Here is a 21,393-nt window from a genome sequence, read left to right on the forward strand (position 1 = left end):
GATACCCCACCCCAGGAAATGTGGCAAGGGACACACTCGTCTTGTTGGCCTAGATTCTCACTGTGGCTCCTAGTGGGGGCCAGCCTGCAACTTCAGCTCCTTCTTTGTGGCTCCTTCCGTTACTGGGCTGGACCCTGGCTGGCCCGCCGCCCGCAGGCAGGGCTGGAGGTCCTGGGACTCTGGCCCGCTGCCCAGATTTCTCCTTGTGGAAAAGCAAGTGCCTGCCTTCCAGGTGTGTGGGGCACAGAGAAGCTTTTAGGAGCAGTTATCAGATAAGAGGCTTGCATGGAGTTAACCCTTTCATTGACATGGCGCTAGCTGAGGCCAGTGGCCTGCAGAGAGAGGCAGAAGCATGAGGCCGGGGGGGGGGGGGTGCTGTGCTGCATTGGGGTTGAGGGCTTTCCTGTTTCACCCCTCTGTCCTGCCTCCTGTGGCAGAGTGGTCCCCATTGGACAGACCTGGTTGGAGCCACCGCTCGGGTCGGCAGGGCCTGTGGGGCAGACCCAGGGCGGGTGTGAGGTCTGTGCCCACCACCATCTCCGTCCTGGCACCTGTGTCTGGGCCAAGAGAGACCTGATGGGAGAAGGTGTTAGCAGGGGCTCCTGCCCTCCCGCTGTCCTCAGGGGCATGAGGGGCTCTTGCCCACTGCCCCGGCGGCTCCTCCTCCCCGGCCAGGGTCTGCAGTTACCTGGCAGGTGGCAGCAGCCTTCAGGCCTTGGGCTCTGCCCTTGGACACACGGTTCCAGGGTATGACTCAGGCTGGGTCTGGGACCTCGCCCGCTTAAAGCAGAGGTGAGGCAGCCTCCACGGACGGGCCGGGGCTCTGCTGCCTGCAGGCTGGGGCCTTCGCTTCCTACCAGCCGCTGAGCTGAGCCCCGCTGAGCCCACAGGCCCCTCCGTGTTCAGGGTGTTTGCTAAGTCACGTCTGCAGGACAGAGAGCCCTGTTCTTACACTCTGCCCCCTGCCCAGTGCTGGCACTCACCACCTGTCCTTCAGCTCTGCAGGAATGAGGGGAGAGGCCAGGGGACCCTCTGTGGCTGGGTGGTCGGGGGAGGGGAAGGTGTCCCCGAGGGGGCCTGGCTCCACCTGCCGCCAAGCAGCCTTCCACACAGGCCATGGACAGACCCGGGTCTCAAGTCCAGCTCAGCCAGCTGCTAGCTGCGGTCAAGGGACCTGACATCTGTGCTTCTGTGCCCTCGCTGTGCCGCGCGAGGTGACCGGGTGCATTGCTGCAAGGTTGGGTGGCAGAGCTCAGTGCAGCACCTAACACAAGCAGACCTGCTGTCCTTTTGTGTCTTTTGTATCACTGTCATAAAGGGAAAACACGAAAGCCGTTTAAAACAAAAACACTGCTGTGCCAACCGGAAGCAGAGTCCTTATGATTATCCCCCACCCCCGCCTTGGCCATCGCCCACCCTCCTCCAGCGTGGTGCTTCCCTGTCGAGCAGGGAACGGGGTGCAGGCAGCATTTGGACACAAGAACGTGCCCCACGGAACACTGGCTCTGCAGATGTCAGTGGTGGTCCATTAAATGGCGTTCCCTGCCAAGAAAAATTGAGACATGCTGAGTTAAGACTTCTCTCTACTGCAAGACTCATGGATTGTTTTTTTCTTTCTTGATTTTAGAGAGAGGAAGGGAGAGGGAGAGAGAGAGAGATGGAAACATCAATGAGAGAGAACATCGACTGGCCGCCTCCTGCACGCCCCTCACTGGGGATCGGGCCCACAACCTGGGCATGTGCCCTGACTGGGGCTCGAACCAAGGACCTCTTGGTGCAGGGTCAATGCTCAACCACTGAGCCACACCAACTGGGCAACTCACGGATTTTTAATGTGCTAATGCACTTAAAAAAAAACTTATTATGGAGAATTTCAAACGTATATGAGGCAAGCAGAACAGCACTGTGGGTTCTGGCTCAGGGCTCTGACAATTACAACCAGTTACAAGTACGATTACTTCTTTCTTTCTTTGTTATTATAATTTTTTTTTGTTAATCCTCACTTGAGGATATTTTTCCATTGATTTTCTTTTTTTATTTTGTTTTGTTGTTGTTGTTTTTTTATCCTCACCCGAGGATATTTTTGCATTTATCCTCAGGTAGAGCAGGAGGGAGAGAGGGAGGAAGAGAGAGAGAGAAACACTGACATGGGAGAGACACATCAACTGGTTGCCACCCACATGAGCCCAACCTGGGCCGGGGACAAACTGCAACCAAGGCACGTGCCCTTAGCAGCAACCAAACCCGGGATTCTCTGGTCCGCAGGTTGACGGTCTAACCGCTGAGCCAAACTGGCCAGGTCAATTTTTTTTTTTTTTTTCGATAGAATAGATGGGAGGGAGAGAGGAAGTGGGGGGGAGAGAGAGAGAGAGAGAGAGAGAGAGAGAGAACACATCCATGTGAGAGAGACACATCAATTGGTTGCCTCCCACAGGACCCCTGCCAGGGCCGGGGATTGAACCCGCAGCCCAGGTACATGTTCTTGACCGAAATCGAACCCATGACAACTTCAGTTTTTGGTTTGAGCCAAACCAGCCAGGGCACAAGTACAATTATTTCTTAGGCTTTTCTTTTTCAGGCAAAATTTATACACACTGAACTTTACGTGCAGTTTAAAATACTTAAATGAGGAGGTCATTTTTTATGAGTTCAAGTGCCAGACTTTGTCATGCATAGTTAAGCAATTTATTTCAGCAGGTATATATTGAATAAGCTGGTCTTTCTCCTCAGATTTTCAATATACTGTTATATTACATTAAGAGATAACATTTAATTAGGGTGTTTCTGTCTTTTGTAATCAGATTTTGGAAGATACACTTTATACTTGAGTTCAGCAGTTTCTGACAAATGTATCTACCCTTTCACCACAAGGACACAGACCTCTTCCATCACTCGAAGTTCCTGCCCCCATCTAGTCCCCCGCCCAGTCCCGGGTCAGAACCACTGACCTGCTTTTTGCGGCTAAAGATGAGACTTATCTTTATGAAGGGAACTGTACAACATGAACTGCCCCCACTCTGTGTTTAGAGTGTGAGACATAGGCAGTGACTCACGCCTGTGAACAGCTGTCTTGATTTCCACTACAAGATGGGCCACATTTGTGTGCCACCCACCAGTGGGAGACATTTGGACATCCAGGCCTGGGCGCCTTGGGTATTCCAGGACAAGGCTTTGTGGATGCTTGTTTTCTTTCCTCTTGATTAAATATCCGAGAAACAGCCCGGCCAGTGTGTCTCTGTGGTTGAGCACTGACCCATGCACCAAGAGGTCGCTGGTTCAATTCCCAGTCAGGGCACACGCCCAGGTTGTGGGCCAAATCCCCAGTGGGGAGCGTGCAGGAGATGGCCAGTGGATGTTCTCTCTTATCGATGTTTGTATCTCTCTTTCCCTCTCTGTTTCTAAGATCAGTAAAGGAAAAAAAAAATGTTTAACAAAAATAAATATCTGAGAGACAAGCTGCAGTCACATGGTAAATGCATGTTTGATTGTAAGAATTGGCAGTGTTTTCCACAGTGGCTGTGCCGTTTGGGGAGCACCCCAGCCATCCTTGTGCCTTGTTCTGGTGGTCCCATGGCATACCCCCTGTGAATGACGCTGCCTGTTCTATTGCACTATTAGCCTGTAATTCAGGCCCAGTCCACGGTCCCACCCCTGGTGGTCCCCCTGCTTCCTGGGGCCGCCCCCGTGACTGGATCTCTCTCGTAGATGGTGCAGTCGCTGGGCTTCGCCATCTACCGCGCGCTGGACTGGGGTCTGGACGAGAGCGAGGAGCGGGAGCTCAGCCCGCAGCTGGAGCGGCTCATCGACCTGATGGCTAACAGCGACTGTGATGACGGCGGCTGCGGGACGGCTGATGAGGGCTATGGGGGCCCTGAGGAGGAGGAAGAGGCGGAGGGCGCACCCCGCGCCGTGCGCACCTTCGCGCAGGCCATGCGGCTTTGCGCGCTGCGCCTGACGGACCCCCGGGGCGCACAGGCCCACTACCAGGCTGTGTGCCGGGCGCTCTTCGTGGAGACGCTGGAGCTGCGGGCCTTCCTCGCCAGGGTCCGAGAGGCCAAGGAGGTAAAGCAGAGGGCGGTGTGCAAGGAGGGGCGAGGTGGATGGAGCGGCCAGGGGCAGGGTGGGGGGCTGTATCAGTAGGTGGTGAGCCAATGGGAGGGGTCGCCAGAGGAGGCAGGAGGGTCCGAGGCTCTGTCTTGGTTGCAGGGAGGTCCTCAGGGCATGGCCATCAGCTCCTCTGTGTGTCCCTCTGTCCGTCCAACAGGGAGTGGAAATCCACTCTGTTCCGGTGCTGACCTAAATGCTTTGTAGGTTTTAATGGAACCCTCACACCTTCCTACCTAGTTCTGCACAGGAGGGAACTGAGGCTCAGGGAGGCTAAGTGAAAGGCTGTCAGCGTCTTCATGACCCCACCCCTGTCTCCTCTGAGTTATATCAGCCTACCTCCGGCTAATCTGGACAGGTGCTGGTTCTTCTGAAGACACGATGCTGAAGTCAGCCCCTCCTCCCTGCAGCCCAGGACCCCCAGAGGTGCTCTGCGTGGAGCTTGGGGCCGGTGGGCAAACGCGAGCTGGGTGCCGGCCCAGCCGTTTGCCTTGCCCGTGACGCTCCCATGGTGCTCCCCACAGCCCTGCTGGTTGTCCCCATTTTGCAGAAGAGCAGCTGGGAGGCTCTGAGAGGCTGTGTCCTTACCCCAAGTCACAGAGAGAATACAGGACAGAGCTCCGTCCTGAGCTGGCTCCCAAGCTGGTGTTCTCCACCCCCACCCAGCACTGCCCTGCCCCCTGGTGGTCTCAGAGTTAGGAGCTGACACTGTTCCTCTCAACTCTCCCCGCCTTGGAGGAAACAGATGTTTCCTTGAAATGGGGGTCTGGGCACACAGAGACCCCTGCTTCCCATTAGCATCTCAAAGATGAGAAAATGGACACTTTGAAGAAGTCAGGGGGGAATTTGCTCCCTTCTCTTGTATAAGTGGCAGAAAGTATTTTTGCTTTCGGTTTAAAAAAAAATTTTTTTTTCTTTATTGACTTTAGAGAGAGAGGAAGGGAGAGGTAGAGAGAGATAGAAACATCGATGAGAGAGAACATCAATTGGCTGCCTCCTGAACGCCCCCCACTGGGGATTTGGCCCACAACCTGGGCATGTGCCCTGACCGGGAATCAAACTGACAACCTCTTGGTGCAGGGTCGACGCTCAACCACTGAGCCACACCGGCTGGGCACAGAAAGTATTTTCGGAATTGACTGATGCTGATCCTGTTTCCACCCTGACCGCTGAGGGTGCTGTCTCTCTTTTCCTCTAACCAAGAAGTGAGAGTCGCTACTGGAGCCTCTTGCCCTTGTCTGCAGCCCACTCAGTAGCCCAAGGTTGGGTGGTTCCTTGGGCCCTGTCAGTCTCCACAGGCATCCCTTCCCTCTCTGCATCTCAGACGTGTCCTTCTAACGCTCCGGTTAGTGGAGGCTCTGAGGCATCGTTCTGCTAAGTTCAACTCCTGACCCAGACGACGGAAGCTCTTTCTTTAGCAGGAGCAAAACAAAGCTCTAGATTTGCCCTGGCCAGTTTGGCTCAGCGGTTAGAGCATCCACCTGCGGTCCAGAGAGACCTGGGTTCGGTTCCCGCTGGGGGCGCATGCCTCGGTTGCAGTTTGTCCCCGGCCCTGGTTGGGTTGTACGGGTGGCAGCCACTCGATGTGTCCCTTTCACGTCGATGTCTCTTTCCCTCTCTCTCTCCCTTCCTCCCTCCCTCTCTATCTGAACAGAAAATGGAAAAATGTCCTCAGGTGAGGATAAAAAAAAAAAGCTCTAGATTTCAGCTGACCCATGAGAAGTTCGGGGAATCTAGGTGGTGGAGGGACTGCGAGGAGGGTCTGTCAGTGGGACACAGCGAGGCGGGCATCTCTGGCAGGCACAGGCTGCTCAGGGACAGGTGTGTGTACTCCAGGAAGGACAGGAGACAAACCTCCATGCCCTTTGCCCACAGGGACCACCAGGTCACACACAGGTCTATTTTTAGGATCACACACCTGTGCTTCTCAGAGACTTGGCAACGTTTTGTAGAGCAATTTGGCAAGTGACTTGGGGCTAAAGCCAGGGAAACCGGTTCTGTCTTCGTTGGAGGAGGGGCTGTGTGCAAAAAGGCAGATGCTTCTCCAGGGTGGGGGAGCTGGGGAGAACAGAGGCCCCAGATGCTGCCAAGATCCAGGACAATGGAAGCAGCAAATCCAGCAGCTTCTTCCCACATTCTCAGCATAGTATTTATCTCATACTCCCTGGTGTCCTCCTTAGGCCCTGGCCATCGTGGTCGCATTTCCCAGTTCATAAAATACATACCTGTGATTGTTTCCCAGGACTTGCTGAGAAATTCACCCTCACCCGTCCTCCTACCCATCCACCCATCCACCCCCCATACACGTGTCCATCTATCATCCGTTCATTCATTCAGCCAATACGTAAGACCTAGCATGTGCCACTCTGTGCAGGAAGACAGGAACACCCATGTGAGGAACAAAAACAGGCGATGTGGTCTGGCCTCGTGGAGCTCATAGTGCAGACAGTTGAGGAAGCAGGTCAGTGTAGAACCTTAGCTGGGTTCCCAGAGGCGGAGCAGCGGGGCTCCCCGCCATCGGTGCAGGGCCCTGGGCCTCGCGGCGGTGTGTCGATCAGGTGAGCGAAGGCTCTGTGGATGGAAGGCTCTGCTCTCGCCCCGCCTTGCCCAGGAGAAGCTCCAGAGAGGGCGATGTTTCCCCAGATGTCGTTCTGAGTCCCAAAGCTTTGGCCCTTGTTTCGCTGGTGGAGTAGTAGCCCATGTGGTAAGGACATGCCCCAGGTGATGGCCAACAGGTGCCCGCACCCTGAGCTGCCTTCCGTACCTTCTGGACTGACAGATGCTGCAGAAGCTGCGGGAGGACGAGCCGCAGGCAGACCAGCCCCTGGCGGAGCTTGACAACCTGGGGCACACGGACTGGGTAAGACGTGGCGCCCCGACCCGGGACCCCGAGGACCTGTGCTGGAGGGCCCAGGAACGCGGCTCGGGCTGAGGGTCACTCTCACGTTCTCGGGGCCCAGGCCCGACTTTGGGTGCAGCTCATGCGGGAGCTCCGCCACGGAGTGAAGCTCAAGAAGGTGCAGGAGCAGGAGTTCAACCCGCTGCCCACCGAGTTCCAGCTCACCCCCTTCGAGATGCTGATGCAGGACATCCGTGCCAGGAACTACAAGCTGCGCAAGGTCATGGTGAGCTGGGCCCTGCCGCGTGCTGGCCGCTGAGCTGGGCGTCCCAGCGGCTCACACGGTGCGCCAGGGCAGGGACGGGAGGTGGCGGGCTCTGGACTGCTCCTGTAGCCCGCCGGGTGCTGGCCCCACTCTGAGAATCTTAGATGTGCAAATTCCTCTCCTTCTTATGACCCTGTGAGGTGGGTGTCACCCCCCCATTTTCACATGAAGAACCCCAGATGCTGGGAAGCTCGTGGTGGTGCCTTGAAGGCCACACAGCAGCCTCCACAGGGGGAGGATATGAGGACCGGGCCCTGCTCGGGGTTGAATGAGGTCCTTCCACACCCTGGCCCCAGCTGACCCCCCTGAGGGGTCTCAGGCCCTCAGCCTGCTCACCCTCCCCACAGGTTGATGGGGACATCCCTCCCAGGGTGAAGAAGGATGCCCACGAGCTCATCCTGGACTTCATCCGCTCGCGGCCCCCACTGAAACAGGTGTCAGCTCTGGGCCCCCCCTTCTGGGCCTCCCTCCGGGCCAGAGGGCAGCTTGGAGTCTCTGCTGAGGGAGGTGCCAAGGGTTGGTCTCAATGGACGTGTCCCAGGAGCTCACTGGCCAGCCGTTGGCTCCGTGCTGTGTGGGCACCTGGTGGTCCCCGGGGGTCTCCCCAGCGGCCCCGCCCCTCCTACCCCATACTGCCGCACCCCTGCAGGTCTCAGAGAGAAGGCTCCGCCCTCTCCCCCAGAAGCAGAGGACCCTGCACGAGAGGATCCTGGAGGAGATCAAGCAGGAGCGGAGGCTGCGCCCCGTGGGGGCAGAGCGCTGGGGTGGCAGGGGTGAGCCAGGGATGCCCGGTCCTTCCCAGCCCCTCCCCCACTCCCAGTCCTTCCCTCACATCCTGTCCGGCCCCACCCGGCCTCCCCCAGGTTTCGGCTCCCTGCCCTGCATCCTCAATGCTTGCTCAGGGGATAGCAAGTCCACTTCCTGCATCAACCTGTCCGTTACGGATGCCGGGAGCTGCGCCCAACGCCCACGGCCCCGGGTCCTGCTCAAGGCGCCCACCTTGGCAGAGATGGAGGAGATGAACACGTCTGAGGTCAGACCCCACAGGCTCCTGAGAAGACACCAGGGGGGGCAGGAGGGACTGGCCCTGAGAGGGGGCCAAGCTAATCCAGCTGCAGCGTCCAGCCATGTGGGTGTCCACTGCTCAGGGCTTGCATCACCCTCTGCTGACGCTGATGTCTGCCCTGGGAGCCAGCAGGGCAGGACTCAGAGGGCGACAGGGACAGTGGCCTTGAGCCCCCCTCCCCCATTCCCATAGCACAAAAAGGGCTGCCATCTGGGGACCGGGAGGCTGAGCAACCCCCTGGTTGATGTGAAAAGCCAGCGTGCCCCAGTGTGGTTCCCCATCCTGTCCTGATGCCCTGTGAGCCAGGAAGACCAGGGTGGTGGCCACGTCAGTGGGCTCCACCTGACACCAGATCTCTCCATACTTTCCAGAGGTGCAGGGAGCTGTTTGGTTTGGGGAGCACTTGTTTTCCACTGTGCAGAGGATGGTCAGGCTGGGCAGTGGGTGGAGGATGGCCCTGTGGCCTCTGGACCAGGCAGTACCCAAGGCCTGTGCCTCAGTCCAGGGATGGGTGGGAGGGGCTGGTGGGCAGAGTGCTGAGGGCAGGGCTGGGTCTGGTGTGTCTGCAGGAGGAAGAGTCTCCGTGTGGGGAGGTGACCCTGAAGCGGGACCGCTCTTTCTCAGAGCACGACCTTGTCCAGCTGCGGACTGAAGCAGCCTCTGGCCTGCAGCCGGCCACTCAGCCCCCAGGAGGCTCGGAGCCATCTCGGGCCCGTGCAGGCAGCATGCGCGCCTGGCGGCCGAGCACCCAGGAGCCGGGCAAGTGCCACCTCTCCCCCGGCCCTGTCTTGTGGGTGCTGTGTCCTTGGCCTGGGTCCCCTGTCTTCCTGGGCAGGCAGCACCTACAGGTGCAGGGAGCTCGTCCTGCAAGAAGACTGTTTTATGTCCAAGCCCGACTGCCTGCTTCGGTTCTGGCTGGCACACCCCACTTTTTAAACTTGAAAACTTAGTAACCTACATTCATTGTGAAACACTTTAAAAAGACTCTTTAAAAATTCCCATGAGCCCATTACCTAGAGATAATTACTATTAGTATATTGGTATAGAGAAAGAAAGCTGGACAGATGGACAGATGATGGTTGGAGGATGGATGGATAGATGGGTGGACAAATGGATGGATAGTGAGTAGAGGATTGACAGGCCCTTCGGTTTTGTTCTGTCGATGGCAATGTGTCCACAGTGGACCGGACGGGTGGTGCAGCACATGCCACTCGACCTGTCACCCAGTTTCTCGAGAGCCTCCTCCTCCCCGTTGGTCAGCACAGAGGACAGATCGATTCCAGTGGCCACGCAGTTAGCCCCACCATTGTACGGGCTGTGCTCCACAAAGTGCTAGCAGGACATGGGGTTGCACCCCACCAGACATGACCCCCTTGTCCACCCTCAGACTCGCTGTGGCAGGTGACCCCTTTCAGGATGGTCCCCACTGGGCAGTTACGACTTGCTTCCTGGTGTGAAGAGGTCCAGGCCCTACCTTACTGCCCCCCAAACTGTCCTCGAGGCTCAGACCCCATGGTGGAGGCCAGTCTGCCTTCTGCTCCTGTGTTCCTCTGTCCTCTGGGTGTGAAATGCAGTGAGTGGGGCCACAGAGCAGGAAGGCCCTGCGTGGCCAGTGCGTCTGGTCTGCGTGGCCAGCACTGGGGCTGCCATGGCTCCATCGTGGGACTCCCAATGTTGGCTCATTCATGAGGCTCGACCTCTCAGGACCCCTCGGGCCAACCGCTGCATGGCCCAGGACGTGGGTGACACGCTCTCTCCTCGACCTTCCGCTGGATTACTCCCACCTCCCCCATAAAACCACCCACCTGCTCCTGCTGCCTGTCAGGCTGTCTCCCTCACCCGCTGGGGAGCTCCCTCACCAGGATGTCTGCCAGGTTGTCCTAACAGGGCCTCCAAACTCTGCCTCTAGGTCCCTTCCCTGTGAACTTCCAGTCCCAGGCTGACTCCAGCTCCCCCAGACACAGTGACCTGGGCTTCGCAGAGGACAGGACAGGGGCCTCTGTGGCCCCAGACGCCAATCACCGGTGGCTGGTGAGTGAGGGGCATTGCTGTCCAGGGTGGCTGGGGTGGGTGCCTCTTGAGGACTCCTCTTTACCCCTGCCTGGGACCAGGCTGCAGCCCAGAGCGTTCAGAGCCTGTCTGCTGCCTTCAGTGGGTATGGCGGGTCTGTGTTTGCGTTGCCATCTGGGGAGTGGTCTCTGCTGCCACCTGCTGGGCCTTCTGAGCACTGCAGGCGGCCTCTGGAAGAGAAGGACCTTGCTAAGGGGACAGACACCTCCATACGGAGTTCTTCCACCCGGCTCTGTGGTTAGGACACAGGAGACAGACACCCTGTGCCCTGAAGTCTTCATGATGTGATGGGAACATTTTATTGGGGTGAGATGGTCTCGAGTCAGCCACTGTGCTGCTGACCCTCCCTCCACTCCGGTTTCATCAGCTGTGAAATTTTGTCTGCTTTCCATTGTGAAGAATTAATGTCTTGAGAGTGCCTTCTGAGAGGTGTGGCCATCGAACATCAGAGAACCTGTGACCTCATGGCCCTGTCTGAGCAGCAGGCTGCTGGCCCCTTTGCGTGAGACGGCACGTGATCTCTCGGCCAAATCTGCTGTTAGTGTGACATCTGTAGGGCTTAGAGGGGGCTCTTCAAATATAAACAGCACCACTAGGCTATCAGAAGTAGACAGTGGAAGCCAGAGGGCCTGAGGCTTCAGGGCAGAGTGGAGAACTATCCCCTAGAGCCTGGTGTTCGCATGTGCTCAGCAACCCTAAGTAGGACAATCTACTGAAAATCTGAAACAAAACCCCCTCCACCTCCCATCTCTGTGGCAACCTCTTACAGAAGACCTGAGGTTCTGAGAGGTCAGTTCTATGCTAAGCCCTTGGGGATGGAATTGGTGCTCACCGTGAGGGCCCCAAGGGGTGGGCAGTCATGCAGAGTAGGACACATTCAGCCTGCAGGCCACAGGTGCAGAGCCCCTGGGGGGCCAGCACGGGGAGTGAGACAGGTGCCGGAAGCTCCCAGGGAGGAGATTCTAGGATGAGAGGGGGGCCTGGGCACCCTGTTAGATTTGATCGGTCATGGTGTGTTCGCATGTGGGAAACAAAGTGGGAGGTAGATATGTCAGGTCTGGGAGCACTAAGGACAAAGGTAGGGACGAGCTGAAGGGTAGCATAAGCAATGTGGCCTTCAAGGCTGGGGCAGGCCAGACAGCAGCGCAGGGCTCGGTCGTGGGAGGCCTTGCCTGGACCCAGCAGAGGAGTCATGGGTAGACAGAGGCCAGGAAGAGGTCAGGGTCCTCAGGAAAGAGAACTTGCGGAGGGGCCCCTGAAAGGCCTCGTGCTTGAGGGCCTGAGGGAGCACCAGCCCTGCACCCTCCCGCCCCAGGAGTTCAGCCACCCCGCAGAGAGCCTGGCGCTGACCGTGGAGGAGGTCGTGGATGTGCGCCGTGTGCTGGTGAAGGCTGAGATGGAGAAGTTCCTGCAGAACAGAGAGCTCTTCAGCAGCCTGAAGAAGGGGAAGGTGAGGCAGCCTGGACCCTGGACTGTCCCCTCGCCACACGGGGGCCCTGAGGGGGAGCCTGGTGAGGCCGGAACTGGACCCGGTGAGTTTCGGACAAAATTAGTCTCTAACAAGGCCTTTTCTTACAGATTTGCTGCTGTTGCCGAACCAAGTTCCCACTATTCTCCTGGCCGCCCACCTGTCTCTTTTGCAAGAGGTGAGACTTCTGTAAGCACCTTGGCTGTGAATTAACATGGGAAGGAGGAGGTAAGAAGCCTCTAGGTCCGCACTGCCCGACAGAACTTCCTGTGATTGTGGGGGTGTCCTGTCCTGCACTCTGGCTAGTGCCACTAAGGAACAGAATTTAAAAACTTTAATTCTAATCGCTGAGGGGCTCCCACTTTCAGCCAAGGTGGGGTAACAGGTACCAGAACAGGCACCTTCTACCTGAAACAACCAAAAAATGAGAACAGAAACAAAAATATATGAAACAGTGGTTTTCAAGACACTGGATATCAGGCAACAAACAGGAAGAATATAGGGTTAGCCCCATGATCATCTCAACTGCCTGGGGTTTCTAGGTCATGAGTCAGACTGCTCACCTGAACCAGGCAGGTAGAGCTGAGACCCCAGAGGGGATCGAGGCACTGCAGTCCCCCAGTGAGGCCTTTCAGATGGGGGAGAGCTGTCCAGAGAGTGAGCTTCAAAGACATGCAGAAGCTCACTCCCCTTGAGTGTTCAGCAGAGTATTGATCAGCAAATGCATGAAAGGACATTTCTTTTGTTTGTTTGTTTGTTTTTGTTTTAATCCTCATCCGAGGACATTTTTCCATTTTTTGTACAGACAGAGTGGGAGGGAGAGAGAGGAAGAGAGAGAGAGGGAAACATCGATGTGAAAGGGACACACTGAGTGGCTGCCACTTGCACGACCAACCAGGGCCGGGGACAAACTGCAACCAAGGTACGCGCCCTTAGTGGGAACCGAACCCGGGCCTCTCCGGACCGCAGGTGGACACTCTAACCGCTGAGCCAAACCGGCCAGGGCATGAAAGGACATTTCTGAAGGCTCTGAAAGACTCATCCTGAAGTAGGGACTGGCCAACTGTAGCCCTTGGGAGTGAGACAGGTGCCGGAAGGACATGGCCACTGCCTGTTTTGTGAACAGTTTTACTGGGACATAGCCACACCTATTTGTTTATTCCTTATTCATTCAGCCACACCTAAAATATTGACTGTATAACCCTTTAAAGGAAAAGTATACTGACCCTCCCCTAAATGTTTACAGGAACAGTGTCATGAATAGTGTCTGCTCCCACCAATCATGGTAGAAATGCCTCATTATGGGGATAGATCCTAGACTGAGCTTTGCTCCAGACGTAACAAATCACAAAAGCAGGACCTGAAAGGAACAAACTATTCTCAAGCACCTTAATCGCTTCCCAGAACAGAGCTCAAGAATAGGAATAAAGCCCTGGCCGGTTTGGCTCAGCGGTTAGAGCGTCGGCCTGCGGTCCAGAGAGACCCAGGTTCGGTTCCCGCTAAGGGCATGTACCTCGGTTGCAGTTTGTCCCTGGCCCTGGTTGGTCATGCGGGTGGCAGCCACTCGATGTGTTCCTTTCACATCGATGTTTCTCTCTCTCTCTCTGTTCTTCTCTCTCCCTCCCACTCTACCTGAACAAATAAAAAAAAATAAAAATAAAAAATAAAAAATAAAAAAGAAAAAGATAATGCCCTGGCTGGTTTGGCTCAGCGGTTGGAGCATGGGCCTGAGGACCATGGAGTCCTGGGTTCAGTTCCTGCGAGGCCCTAGCGGCTAGGGGCACGTACCAAAAGAAAAAAAAAAAAAGAATAGGAATAAAAAGTATCTACCACCCAGTAAGATAAAATGCTTGGTATCCAAGAAAAGATTATCAGCAATGTCAAGAAGCAGGAAACCAGGGCCCACGATGAGAAAAAATCAGTCAAAATCACTTAGAACTGACAGATGTAAGAATGAGCAGATAAGGAGATTAAAAGTTTTGAACTGCATTTCTTATGTTCAGAACATTAGAGACATGGAAGATATAAAGAAAATACTAATCAAAGCTCTAGGCATGAAAACTAGAATGTTTGAGATGAAATTTACACTGGATGAGATTAATGGCAGATGAGGAAAAATAATTCTTAAAATGGAAAAGGCATCAGTGAGCAATGGGATAGTATCAGGAAGCCTAATATAGGGGTACTTCAAGTCCCCAAAGAACAAATGGGGGACAGAAAAAGTTATTGAAGAAATAATGGCTAAAGAAGTTTTCCAGCCTGGCTGCTGTGGCTTACTGGTTGAGCATCGACCCATGCACCAAGAGGTGGCCGGTTCAGTTCCCAGTCAGGGCACATGCCCAGGTTGTGGGTCCAATCCCCAGTGTGTGGGGGGGTCATGCAGGAGGCGGCCAATCGATGTTCTCTCTCATCAATGTTTCCATCTCTCCCTCTCTCTCTAATATCAATAAAGGAAAAAAAATAAAAGTTTTCCAAAATTGATGAAAAATATGAACCCATGAGAAACTAACTCAATGAATCCCAAGCACAAGAAAAATGAATAAAATCATACTAAGGCACAGATTAATTAAATTGATCAAAACCAGTGATAAAAAAATTTTTTTTAAATCAGCCAGCAAACAAGGACATGGTATGTGCAGAGGAAAGACAAAGACAACTGCAGATTTCTCATCAAAACAATGCAAGCAAGATGACAGTGGAGCGTCTTGAAAGTACTGAAGGAAGTAAAACACTGTCGATCTAGAATTCTATACCAAGCAAGAGTCTGTTTCAAAACCAAAGACAAATGTAAAAGACATTTTCAGAAATACAAAAGCCAAAAGAATTTTTCACCTTTGGACCCCACTGTAACAGGTTAAGTGAGGTCCTTCACATAGAAGGAAAATGATAATCAGAAAATGATAATCTGAATCCACACAAAGGAATGAAGACCAATAGAAGTAGCAACTACTTAGACAAACACGTAAGATTATTTTCTTATAACTCCTTAAAAGGTAAAGGGTAAACCCATATCCAGCACCCAAGAAGGTACAATTAGGTGTCTGGCATCCAAAGATTACCAGGCATGTGAAAAAAATTAATAACCATGTATCATGGGGCTTATAACATATTTATAAATGAAACGTATCAGAACAGTAGCATTAAGGCGAGGGAGGGGAGGAATCAGAAGTATGTGACATGAAGTGGTAACGTATTACTTGAAGGTAGATTGTGATAAGCTAAGGATGAATACTATAAACCCCAAAACAACCACTAAAATAACAAAACAGAAATAGCTTATAAGTCAACGGAGAAGATATAATGGAATCACAAAAAATACTTAATACAGAAGGCAGAAAAAAGGAAAAGGGAACCAAACACAGAGAGACAAAAAGAACACACATAGCCAGATGACAGATTTAAACTCAGCTATGTCAATAATCACATTAACTGCAAATGGTCTAAACAACCTAACTAAAGGGCAGTTCCCTACTGATGAAAGAAGGCAAGATGACCTGCTGTGCCTATAAGGCATGACTTTATTCATTTAAAAACTTTTTTTCTTTATTGATTTTCAAGAGAGAGGAAGGGAGAGAGAGAGAGAGAAACATTGATGAGAGAGAACATCAATTGGCCGCCTCCTGCAGGCCTCCCACTGGGGATTTGGCCCAAACCTGGGCATGTGCCCTGACCGGGAATAGAACTGATGACCTCTTGGTGCAGGGTCGACGACACTCAACCACTGAGCCGGGCAAGATATGTACTTTAAATAAGGAGGCACAAATTGGTTGAAGGGGAAGGATGGGATGTGCCGTGCTAACACTCTTCTATAGAAAGGGGGAGTTGATATATAATACACAAAGTGGACTGCAGAGCAGAGAATATTACCAGAGATAAGGGAGGAAATAACAAACCTCAACATTTTATACTGACCACAGAGATTCAGAGTACCTGGAGCAAAAACAGATAGAGCTTCAAGGAAAACAGGTGATTAAGTGTAATTAGAGACTTCAGTATCCTTCTCTCAACAACTGATACACTTGTAGACAGAAAAAACAAAGGCTACAGAAGCTCTGGCCCACTGTCAGCCAGCCTGACCTGTGCAGAGCTCTCCCTGAAAGCAACAGGACGCAATTCCAAGTTCACGGGGAACAGTCACCAAAATACACCGTATTCTGGGCCATAAAACAAGTTACAAAAATGCAAAAGGACTCAAGTCATACAATGAAATAAAGTAAAATTAACCCAGCGGTTTGTTGGTGGCAAACTATGGGACATCCATGCAAGTGAACATGGCCCCTTGTTTGAAAAATGAATGTGGGGCCCTGGCTGCTTTGGCTCAGTGGTTAGAGGGTCGGCCCATGGACCAAAGAGTCGCGGGTTCGATTCTGGTCAAGGGCACATACCTCAGTTGCGGTTCAGGGTCATGCGGGAGGCAGCCAATCAATGTATCTCTCTCACATTGATGTTTTTTTTTTCTCTCTCTCTCTTTCTCCCTTCTACTCTATCTAAATATCAATGGAAAAATATCCTCAGGATTAGCAACAACAAAAAGAATTTGAACAATTTATACTAATGTGGAAGGCCCTTATGCATTTCTATAGGACAGTATGTATGGTACCCCATAATGTTTGTATAGTACAGTATGTATAGGACAGGGTGTACAGTACCCATTACATTTCTGTAGGACAGGGTGTACAGTACCCATTACATTTTTTACTTCGAGTGCACATTTCTGTTAATATACACACATCAGGAGAATGAAGACTGTACTGCTAGAGAGGGTCCTCTCTGAGGATTGGGCTTTAGAGGAGAGGACTCCTTTGTCTAAATTACAATTCTAATGTTCAAATGTTTACAAGTATTTATTTCTGAAATCAGGTGTGGGGAATAGAAAATATTAATCCCTGCTTGAAACTGAGCCTTGCCCTGGCCCGTTTGGCTCAGCGGTTAGAGCGTCGGCCTGCGGTCTGGAGAGACCCGGGTTCAGTTCCTGCTAAGGTTACGTACCTCGGTTGCAGTTTGTCCCCAGCCCTGATCGGGTTGTGTGAGTGGCGACCACTCGATGTGTCCCTCTCACGTCGATATTTATCTGTCTCTCCCTCCTTCCCACTCTATCTGAACAAAATATCAAAAAATGTCCTCGGGTAAGGATTAAAAAAAGAAAGAAAGAAACTGAGCCTCTCCATCAAGGTCCCTCTGGCTCAGGTGGTCTCTGGTGAGACGTCTCAGGCACACACAAGTGTGGAGGGTGTGAAAACCTCCAGACCAGACGCTCTGAGAAAGCCAAGAGGGGCAGAAATGTTTTGGGTATAGAACTACGTGAAAAGAAAAGCAATGTATGGGAGTCAGATGAAAGTACACCTCAGCGGGAACCAGGGGCCCAGCAGAAGACCAGCGCGGGCTGGCTGGCCAGTGTGCGGTGGGACCCGCACCAGGAAGCAGCTGTTTTTTCCTGGGCCTCTGCAGGGCTGACACTTTTCCTCTTCCCTTCCAGAGCTGTCTGCACTTCCTGCAGCATAAAGGTGAGGCTCAGTTGGGGTCTGAGCAAGGCCCCCAGGTGTCTCAGGTATTCTGCTGCCTGACATGGCTTGTCTTGGGATGCTCTGCAGTCTCCTGTCAGAAGATACCACCTTCACCTTTCATCTCCTTCCGGGCAGAATCAATTCCTACACTTTCTGAGACTATGTAGTTTTTAAAGACCCTTGCAGGTGTTTTTTAAAAACATTCCATGTTAGTAGGGTGGTGCCAAGAAGCCCTTCCCTTCCCCTCAACAGTCCTAGCTTCTGGCCCCGTAACTTCCTTGAGTGTTTTTGGAGGCTCTTCATAGCATTTCAGGGGTGTGCATACACACGTGTGCAGAGATAAGTGGGTAATAACATACGTAAGTATGCCACCCCATCATGCCTCAGCCCAGAAACAAGAATCCGCTTCAGAGGGATTTTCATCGCTATTTTCAGACCCTGACTTTCTATCACGCCACCTTCTAAACTCCCACCTTATCCGTGTTAGGCGTGTGCTGCCCACAGGGCACGATCCTGGAGCCTGCAGGTATCAGATGCAGCGCCTGCTCTGGGCCTGCGGTGAGCAGCTGTGGAAGGAGGCACATGTCGTCAGATGCCAGGCGTGGGGTGGGGTCCAGAGAGCTGCAGGGGGGCGCGTGCCTGGACTGTGTCTCGGGAAGCCTTTGTCCACCCACAACCCTCTGTTACAGATGAAGATGCCTTCTAGGAAGTTTGCACACATCCCCGTCTACACGCTGGGCTTCGAGAGTCCTCAGAGGGTGGCAAATGCCAAAGCCACAGCGGCACAGAGAAGAGATGTCTTCCAGTGCGTGCCTTTCTCTTTGCTGGCACTGCTGGTAACGCAGGAGCTGGGGTGGGGGTGTGTCCTGTTTGCTGGGACACCCCAAGGAAACAAGATGCAGATATCTGGGGGCTGAGTAGCGTGAGATGGAAACCATGCTGGGTGGCGAGGTGCCAGGATGCACTCTGTTTGGCATGTTCATTCCAAAAATCTTGCATGTCTGCTGCAGGGGGTGGGGGCGTGAACCTGGAGAAATGAGCAGGAGACCCCCCTGACGGCCCTGTCCCCCCAGGTCCCTGCAGGGGCCCCAGTGGCAGAGTGTGGAGGAGGAGTTCCCACACATGTACACCCACGGCTGTGTCCTGAAGGACGTCTGCAGCGACTGCACCAGCTTCGTGGCGGATGTGGTGCGCTCCAGCCGCAAGAGCGTGGATGCCCTCAACACTACTCCTCGCCGCGCCCGCCAGACCCAGTCCCTCTACATCCCGAACACCTGGACTCTCGACTTCAAGTGACAGCTCTTGCTACCCCAGCCCACCTGGCCGCAAGCTTTTCAACGTGGCCTGAGGGGGCCAGGCCTCTGGGGAGGAGGTGGGCCAGTTCTGAACCAGGCTGGGAGCTCCCCGTCATGGGGCACAACTGCCACCTGCTTCCTGAATGTGCATGTACATATATATATAGAGAGAGATACATTTATATAACATATACACAGCCTATATATTTATATATGTTTCCTGGCCCCAGAGTCCATTTGGGGTCAGGCTTATTTCCAGGACCCCTCTGGGAAGGCTGTTTCATCTCAGGACTCCTAGGGTTGGGTGGGGATGGCAGAGGATAGAAAGAGTAGGCTGGAGGCAGTGCAGGGGACGGCGGGGCTCTGGGAAAGACCCTGCCCTCCCATGTTTGTTCTCCATCCTTCCTTGGGCAGACGCCCAGGTTTGGAAGTAGACCTTGGTCCCCAGGTGGACTGGAGCGCCCTACTTGCATCTGTGCACCTGCATCAGGGATATGGGCTGCAGAGGGTCCTTGGAAGCCTGAGTGGTTGAGAGTCTCCCAGGCAGGTGTCCCAGGGCCATCCCCTTGGAAGGTCTGAGGCGAAGCTCACTCCCTGCCCAACGCCAAGTCCCTGCCGTGCTCTCGGTCTTGTTACCGGGAGGAGCCCTGTAAATGTGTACTCACGGCCACTCTTGGTCTAATAAAGGTGGTCTCACAGTCTCCCGTCTGAGTGTGAACTACGGACTACCCCGCAACAGCAGTGGCATGTTCTCTAAGGGTGGAAGCTGGGCTCCTAGGGGCCACTTGTCCCCTCCAATCCGGGCAGAATAAGGATGAGAGGAGGGCACTCTGGCTCACTCCCATTCTCTACGCCCAATTTCATAACCTGGCACTTTGGTCCTATGTGAGACAGCAGCTTAGCTGCTGCCTGTCACCAGCCAGCCTGAGGGACCCTTTATCCTCATTCCCCAGATCCCTTGGGGTTCACAGGGTAGGGGGACCTCCACCCTGCTCTTCAGGATAATGGCTGGAGGAACACCTGTGTGTCCTGCCTGCCCAAATGTACCTGGGAGGCGGCTTCTGTTGTCATCCCACCTGCAGATGAGGAAACTGGAACTCAAAGTGTCTAAGGAATTTGGCTAAAGATATACTCAGCTTTCCTGGGATGTTAATGCAGGTCTACTGGACACCAAGCTTTAATGCCTGCCTCATGGACATGGGCCTGGAGGAGGTGACATGTAACAGATGGGCTTGTGGGAGAAAGTGTTTCATCGACTAGGGACCAGGACATTCTGTTACACAAAACTAGAGCAGGGAGCAGTATTATTCCGACTTAAAAATGACAAAACAGCCTGGTCGGTTTGGTTCTATGGTTGAGCATCAGTCCGAGGACTGACGGGTTTCCGTCAAGGGCACATACCTGGGTTGCAGGTTTAATCCCCAACCCTGGTTGGGGTCGTGCAGGAGGCAACCAATTGATGCGTGTCTTGTCGATGTTTCCCTCCCTCCCTCCCACTGTATCTAAAAATCACTGGAAAAATATACTTGGGTGAGGATTAACGAAAAAAGAAAAGAGAGAGAGAAAACAGAACACAGAGGATAGGAGTTGCTCCCAGACACAGCCAACAATGAAAAAGTCAACATTTATGTGGCACCTCCAAGAGCAGGTGCTCCTGGGAGGTAAGCACCATTGTCATCCTTCTAATTCTGCAGGTAAAGTAACACGCCCGAGCCCTGGCCGGTTTGGCTCAGCGGTTAGAGCGTCCACCTGCAGTCCGGAGAGACCTGGGTTCGGTTCCCACTAAGGGCATGTACCTCGATTGCAGTTTGTCCCCGGCCCTGGTTGGTCGTGCGGGTGGCAGCCACTCGATGTGTCCCTTTCACATCGATGTTTCCCTCTCTCTCTCTTCCTCTCTCTCCCTCCCACTCTGTCTGTACAAAAAATGGAAAAATGTCTTCGGATGAGGATTAAAAAAAAGAAAGAAAGAAACACGCCCGAGAGGCGGATACCTGGGTTCTGATCCACACAGGAAGCCTTGGAAATTGAAGGCCATACAAAAACAATAAAAACCCATCCTGGACAGCTAGGCTGAGCCGAGAGGGGTGTTCCTGGCGCTTCTGTCTTCCTGCTACTCTCAGGGCTGCTGGGCATGCCTCCGAGTGCCATGGGTACAGCGCCTGTGCAGTGCCCATTGTGCCAAGCCCTGCCTCCCCTCACCTATCTTAGATCCTGACAAACAAAAGTCACTTCCTCTAAAACTGTTTTCAACCAAACTTCTGGTGGTGCAGGGAGAGACTCATGTTCAAGGTGCCACTCAAGTTGGGTTGGATGTTGCCCCCCTCAGTGTCACGGAACTGTCTTGTGAAGGGCAAAGCAGAAAGCAACTCCAGGCTGACTCCCTAAGTTTCCATCCCCAGGTGAGGCAACAAGCCTGCATAAATCGGTAACACCACTAGACCAGGAGTGACACATAATCTATTTACCAACTAGCCTGGCTCTGAACAATCAGAATGGACAGCAGGGTGGTGCCCTGGAGGTCCCACCTGTGCTGAGCATAACCCTTTAGTAGCTGGATAGCAGGCAGGGGGGTTTCTAGGGGACTCTGGGGGAGTGGCTGGAGCAGGTAGGACTGAGGGGAGATGGAGGCAGCAGCTGTGTGCTAGCCTGTGTGAAGTCAAGATTCAAGGGACCAGTACAGGCTGACAAACAGCCAGGTGCAGGCACACAAGGGCATGCACAC

General features: G+C 53.6%; 1 protein-coding gene across 1 annotated transcript in view; it reads left to right on the forward strand.

Moving 5' to 3' along the window:
• SPIRE2 (spire type actin nucleation factor 2) overlaps window positions 1-19,352 on the forward strand; it is a 29,963-nt gene extending 10,611 nt beyond the window's left edge. The window contains exons 3-16 of the mRNA XM_036275334.1: window positions 3,706-4,062; window positions 6,884-6,964; window positions 7,065-7,229; window positions 7,616-7,702; window positions 7,918-8,041; window positions 8,132-8,301; window positions 8,904-9,099; window positions 9,475-9,482; window positions 10,267-10,365; window positions 11,720-11,854; window positions 11,983-12,050; window positions 17,349-17,376; window positions 18,066-18,181; window positions 18,450-19,352. Of these exons, the coding sequence (XP_036131227.1) occupies window positions 3,706-4,062; window positions 6,884-6,964; window positions 7,065-7,229; window positions 7,616-7,702; window positions 7,918-8,041; window positions 8,132-8,301; window positions 8,904-9,099; window positions 9,475-9,482; window positions 10,267-10,365; window positions 11,720-11,854; window positions 11,983-12,050; window positions 17,349-17,376; window positions 18,066-18,181; window positions 18,450-18,672 (1,857 nt within the window). The 3' untranslated portion in view covers window positions 18,673-19,352. The remainder of the gene's footprint in view (window positions 1-3,705; window positions 4,063-6,883; window positions 6,965-7,064; window positions 7,230-7,615; window positions 7,703-7,917; window positions 8,042-8,131; window positions 8,302-8,903; window positions 9,100-9,474; window positions 9,483-10,266; window positions 10,366-11,719; window positions 11,855-11,982; window positions 12,051-17,348; window positions 17,377-18,065; window positions 18,182-18,449) is intronic.
• The last annotated feature ends 2,041 nt before the right edge of the window (window positions 19,353-21,393 follow it).

Source organism: Molossus molossus, unplaced genomic scaffold (genome assembly GCF_014108415.1).
Source record: "Molossus molossus isolate mMolMol1 unplaced genomic scaffold, mMolMol1.p scaffold_m16_p_21, whole genome shotgun sequence".
Taxonomy (NCBI): Eukaryota; Metazoa; Chordata; class Mammalia; order Chiroptera; family Molossidae; genus Molossus; species Molossus molossus.